General features: G+C 51.9%; 1 protein-coding gene across 1 annotated transcript; it reads right to left on the bottom strand.

The window, feature by feature from the left end:
• Nucleotides 1–2,452: 2,452 nt before the first annotated feature.
• Nucleotides 2,453–3,482, bottom strand: BROUX77_005990 (uncharacterized protein; the record flags this gene model as incomplete). The annotated part of the gene is made up of 3 exons (XM_073750924.1): nucleotides 2,453–2,779; nucleotides 2,844–3,241; nucleotides 3,293–3,482. 3 exons carry the CDS (start codon nucleotides 3,480–3,482, stop codon nucleotides 2,453–2,455), a joined length of 915 nt encoding a protein of 304 aa, XP_073603860.1.
• Nucleotides 3,483–5,660: the final 2,178 nt, after the last annotated feature.

Genomic DNA, 5,660 nt, shown 5'->3' with positions numbered 1-5,660 from the left:
ACCTGGCGTAACGAAGACGGTCTGAACGCCAAACCTCGCATAATTCGAGAAGCTGTCAAAGAACGTGTTGGCGTGCGGCGCTGTCCAAACATTGGCTTGCTTAGAAATCCCAACACTCAGACACAAAACATCAGCGTGAAACATTGCTGATGCTTGCTGGCAGGTGGCGGACAGTGCCCTTTGGATATTTTGCCAGCTGGCCACGGCCGTCTCGTCTCGCTTCGCTTGGCGCATGCTCTCCAGCTGTCATGTCACAAGGAGCCGAGGGAAAAGAAAAGAAAGAAAAGCACAGACGTTCGGCTTGCTGTGGCGAAGCTGCATTGGTGACGTTCTAGGGTGCAGCGCAAGAGCGAAGCGAGGCTCAATAGACACGATAACAGCCTTCACCCATACATGGCTTCAACCAAGAACACTGCCTTGCCCAATGTCTCAGTTGCAGAAGTTCTCCCTGTGAAGTTTCAACAGTACCAAGACGGGGCTGGGGGGGTAGCCCGTTTTCTTTCGTCTTGTGTGGGCTAATAAGACTGGAATGGGCACCACTGATTTCGGTGTTTAGTGGGGGGTTGACGATTTGCCAACTGTGCCAAGGACGAGGGTATGGAAGGCGGAACTCTTGGATAACGCAGACAGAAACAAGTTCCAAGGCTCATGTCAAAGTGGCAGAGACATGGGGAAGAAGACATGCAAAGACACAGTGGTGTCTATCCAGAAAAAGGACCAGCCTGGACCACATGGTGTGTGCCGGTCACGGTGTTCCTGCGGCTGGCTGAGCCTAGACCGGACTGATATTTTGTGTTGCACAAGTAGTTGTACATATGCAAGTCTGGATTTACAGACAAACGCCTGGACAAGTGTATCCTATCACCGGAATTTCTATATCGCGGCCATGTAGCTAATCGAAGGGGGGAGAAGATTGATTGGAGAGAGACAGGGAAAGTGTGATCTGTCAGACATGCAGGCCAACAGGAACGCAAGACGACAACGAAAAATAATGGAAGCTATTTATCGTCCTCCAAGGGTGTTCAGCAAGTAATAGCAGCATGGAATGTGGCTGATCATGGCTCGCCTAGGCCAAGGATGTCGAGGCCGTGAGAAGTCTTCAAGACAAGAACAAGTTGTCATGTGCAAGGGACTCGGAGAGCTTTGCTGGCTACGGTCGTAGAGTCCGAGTCGTGCTGAAATTGTATTGCGTGCTGATTCGAGATGTTTTCTTTTGCTCTTCGAGAGAGACTGCCTTCTATTCCCGATGATTTTCTCATGTCAAAATGGTATTGTTCCTAGTAAAATAACGCTTTAGGGAGAGTCCCCCTCCAGCACCCCTGGCAGCAAACCGGTATCCTGTATGTAAGCAGGTAGGCCTGGTCGGCTAGCGGCATAAAAGCTGGTTCTATAATGATGGCGATCTTCACGGCCGCTGCAATCTTGTTTTGTGGGCGCTATCATACTGCAAGGGAAAACTGGCCAGAAAAAAGCAAAGGCAAATAAGCATGCGCAGGATCTTGGAGTATGGGTTTGGTTTCCATCCGGCGCTACAAAGAGAAGATCAAGATGGCCAAGGCCGGAAGCAGGGTCTCGAAGGAATGGAAGGAGAAGAGAATAAAAGGAGACTCGGTGAAAGGCCAGTTGAGGCCGGGGGAGCCACGGGGCTTGGAATGGAAACGACCGGGATATATAGGCGGTATTTAAGAGGATTATCATGAGAGGAGGGGGAGGAGAGCAACAAGGACGGTTAAGTGAAGAATGCTCCAGGGAGACTTTGTAGAAGGCGGAGATTACAAAAGGGCCCTTCTTTGAGGGAGAGGGAATAAACAGACTCTTGAACGTGGTGACGAGGAGTAGAAGCGGGGGGAGAGGCTCTGCTTTACTGAGGAAGAGGCACTCAAGTAGAGAGCGGCGCAGATTGCAGAGCTATGAGGGCGGCTTTTTGGAACATGTAAGAGAAGCAAGCAAAAATAAAAATAGAACAATTGTACGGGAGGAAAAGGACAAAGAGAAACAAATACCGAGAAAATTCCGCAATGTGTTTGGAGGAGGTCAGAAACACCACAAAAATATCACAAACAGTTATAGCGCAGGAGTGCAAGAAAATTGTATAAAAAAAAGAACCTCAATGTAATTCAAGTTATCAAATGTCCAAAACAGCGCCTTGTTTTTGGCCGTAGCAGCAACCATCCGAAAACTCCGCAAGACAACAATGTCCAAGCAAAAGACAATAAAAAAACAAGACAAGCCCCGATGTCGTTGATCATAACCCAAACGCCATATTTCCTCCGTTCCCATTCTGGAGCCCTAAGATGAAAAGAAAAAGAAAAGACAAACACACTGTACGCCAGGCCCAGACCGCCAAAAGCCATTGCCACCCAAGAGAAAAGAAAGAAACAAGCCCAGCGCATGCGGTAAATCACAAAGGGAAAGAAAACAAGACTGTGAAGCACGAAAAGCACCTGCTGCTTTAAGCGTGCGGCGATGTGTTTCTGCTGTGCGCCACTGAGAGCACTGTCACGCTCGAGTCGCAGCCGTGGCAGCCGCGCTCGTGGCGCTTCATGTTGCTGCGCACGCTAAAGGCCTTGCCGCAGCCGGGATGCGCGCACTTGAAGGGCTTCTCGCCCGTGTGCGAGTGCATGTGGATGCGCAGCGACGACGGCCGGGAAAAGGCCTTGCTGCACGTGGGGCAGATGTAGCGGTCCTGGCTCTGCGGGAAGGCAGCGGCCGAGGCGGGAGAGATATAGTGGTGGTGTTGCCACACGTTGGCGCCAGGAGTAGTCATGATGGGAGGGAACTGAAAGGGTAGAACATGTTAGTCGTGGAGCTGGTGCAGGTGGTCAGAGTCAAGGAAAGCTTACCTGGGGCAGCGGGCGCTGGTAGTACATGCCAGGCATGGTCTGGGCATTGGGAGCGGGAGGGTAGAAGGGCGGCAGGCTGTAGGTGGGGGCAGCAGCGGCAGCGACGGGAGTGTAGGTCTGGGGATGCGCGGGGGCAGTGTAGACCTGCTGCTCAGGCTGCATCTTGGCCATGATAGGGCGGGAGTCCTCCAGCGGAGGCGTGGTCTCGTAATAGTAGCCAGCAGAGCTGGAAGAAACACTGCTGATGGAGTGGTGGTGCTGGTGGTGGTGCTGTCTGGGGTAGGAGTCGAAAGACGGCTCAGGAGCCATGGGGGGCGTGGGCGGCATGGACTTGCTGTAGGAGAACTGCACCGACGAAGACCGCGACTCGTTGCGGGAGGGAGGGGCAGGAGAGCCAGCTGGGTTGTGTTAGCAGACAGAGCAGTGCGGAGGTGGGAGAGGTGCCTTACAGTTCGAGGACGAGTCACTGGTGGGCGAGCCAGCATCGGCCAGGCCGAGCAGGTTCGAGATTGACGGCAGAGAGCACTTGGTAGAGTCGTCTGCGGGGGGCGAAGGAGGAGGCTGCATGTAGCCGTAGCGGGAGTTGACGTAAGCCATGTTGGAAGAGGCAGAGTAGGGCATCGGGAGAACGGAATTCATTGTGAGTGGGGTGGGTGAAGAAGGGTTGATAGTGAGTGGGAGAGAAAGGAGAAAGTGCAAAGTGAGAAGATGGAGATGGATATATAGATTGAGAGAGGCGGGAGGGCACAAGGCTTTATTAAGTTTGCAGTGTATAGTTGCAGGTCGATATTGCGAGATGATGGAGGCGAATTAATACAGGCTGAGTGCAGATAAAGCCACGACTTGATGAGAGGCGATGGACGAGTAGATTAAGATAGACGAGAAAGCTGATGAGAGAGCAGGAATAAGAACAAAAGCAAAGTAGCTGGAGCTGGAGCTGGAGCTAAGGAGGGTAGGACAAGAAAGAAGACCAGAGAGCCGGCTGGAATATATTAGTGTCGAGGGTGGAGGAGGAAGACTAAGAAGAAAGTTGTTGATGATGGTGATGATGATGAACAAGACTCGGCCAGAGACATTCAAAAGCTGGGGACAGACCGAGCTATATGTACGACGGCGCGAACTTTTCCCATCTTGGGAGCAAAGTGTAGCTTTCATGGTGGAGGGCAAATAAACGCAGACCTTTATTCTCTCTTTTTTCCTCCCCAAGGCTTATGCTGGTTAGCTTTCCCTTGCCATCCTGCCCATGTCCATGCTCTTGCTTTTTTCTCTTCGTGCTCTTTTTGCTGTCGACGGTTAATAGAGAGCGAGAGAGGGGAGGGGGTGCGCGAGATGCCGGGTGTGTCGACGAGAAGCCACCCCTTATTCCTGGAACTCCGCTCCGTGAACGCCCCTCCCCGGCTCTGCTCGGGTTTCGCCCCACCCCCCTCACTTTTTGAGTTCTTCACTGTGCAAGCGAAGTCTTTGTTCTGCTTGTGTAGACGAGAGACACACCAAGGGGGGCCTTGACGGGTGTCACTGGTGTAAAAACTATTGCTGAGATCCAGCATATGATTCGGTTCTCTCCTCCAACGACGACACTTGGAAGTATTCTGGCAAATACAAGCCTCGCTGCTTTCTTGCACAGAAGACAAGTCTGCCCATGTCCCTCGGCGGCTGTACACACATAGTGTTCTGAATTGTATAGGCGTATTTCAAAAAAAAAAAAAAAAAAAGAAAACACACCCCTGGGTGTCTACTCACCCCCTAGTCCCCATTTTCTCGCTCTCTTTAGTGTGAAGACCTGGGCATGGAAGACCTTGGGTCGGGGGGGTGTGACACTCGACTAATACAGAGTATAACTAAATTGTGTTTCTTTTGCTGTTCCTAGTCCGTCATTTTTAAGCTCCACCACTGTAGGGAAAAGAGAATAAAATAAAAAAATAAAAAAAGCTTGTCCATACATAGCGTCCCTCTGAACCTGCCAGGTCCCCCCCTTCTTGCACCACGACCAACATTGAGAATGGGAAATGGACGAAGAATGTAGGTTTCAAAGTACAAACATGACTGATGCTTAGCTCTCTAGTCTAGAGCTTTTACTCGTGATCCCGGACATGTTTGGAGTCTTGGCTCTGAGCTCTGAGCTCTGTTCTGCTCTACACCTTGCCCAGGGCCAGCGCCTGCACTCAACCCGTTAAGTTCCGGTCCGGTATCAAGCCTTCTTGGCAGCTGCTTCACGACGCCTTGACGCTCTCAGACAAGCAGAAGCCGACCGTTCGCCGCGCTGGCCGTCTTTTTGTCTGCACCTCCGCATCTCTGCGTCTCTGCGTCTCTGCAGCCAGACTTGACTGGGCCTCCTCTGCCGCCGGCACTCCAGCACTGGCCGTTTCGGGCCATTTCCAACACGGCCCTATCCTACCCATCTCCAAACCACAGACTATCCAAGACGGCTTCCCCAAAGTTACAGTGTACAAGTGTAGCCAGGAAGAAGCAACAAAGTCAAGCCCAAACATGCCCGTTGCATGGGAGGGTCAAACCGCCCCAGGTCAAGGGTTGCAGGCCGGATACATGCATGCATTACATGCAACCTCTTGCGCCTATGTTCCGACTTGGCCTAGCTGCTACATACTTGCGCTTGAAGACATGAAATGGCCCGGCAGAACAAGATGGTGGATAACCAAGCGTGAGAAGGTTGTCCGTCAACGTCTGAGCGCCACACTAAACAACAAGCTTCAAAAAGCTTGGCTGTAGATACAGTCTGCAAAAAGAAAAATTGCAGGAAAAAAAAAGCCCGCGATCCCGCCCTGGCCCCTTCCCTGCCCTGCTTCTACTTGCTTCTTC

Source organism: Berkeleyomyces rouxiae, assembly GCF_048999995.1.
Source record: "Berkeleyomyces rouxiae strain 22BRR77 chromosome Unknown BrBRR77_ptg000007l, whole genome shotgun sequence".
NCBI lineage: Eukaryota > Fungi > Ascomycota > Sordariomycetes > Microascales > Ceratocystidaceae > Berkeleyomyces > Berkeleyomyces rouxiae.
This window is presented reverse-complemented; position numbering and strand designations above follow the sequence as displayed.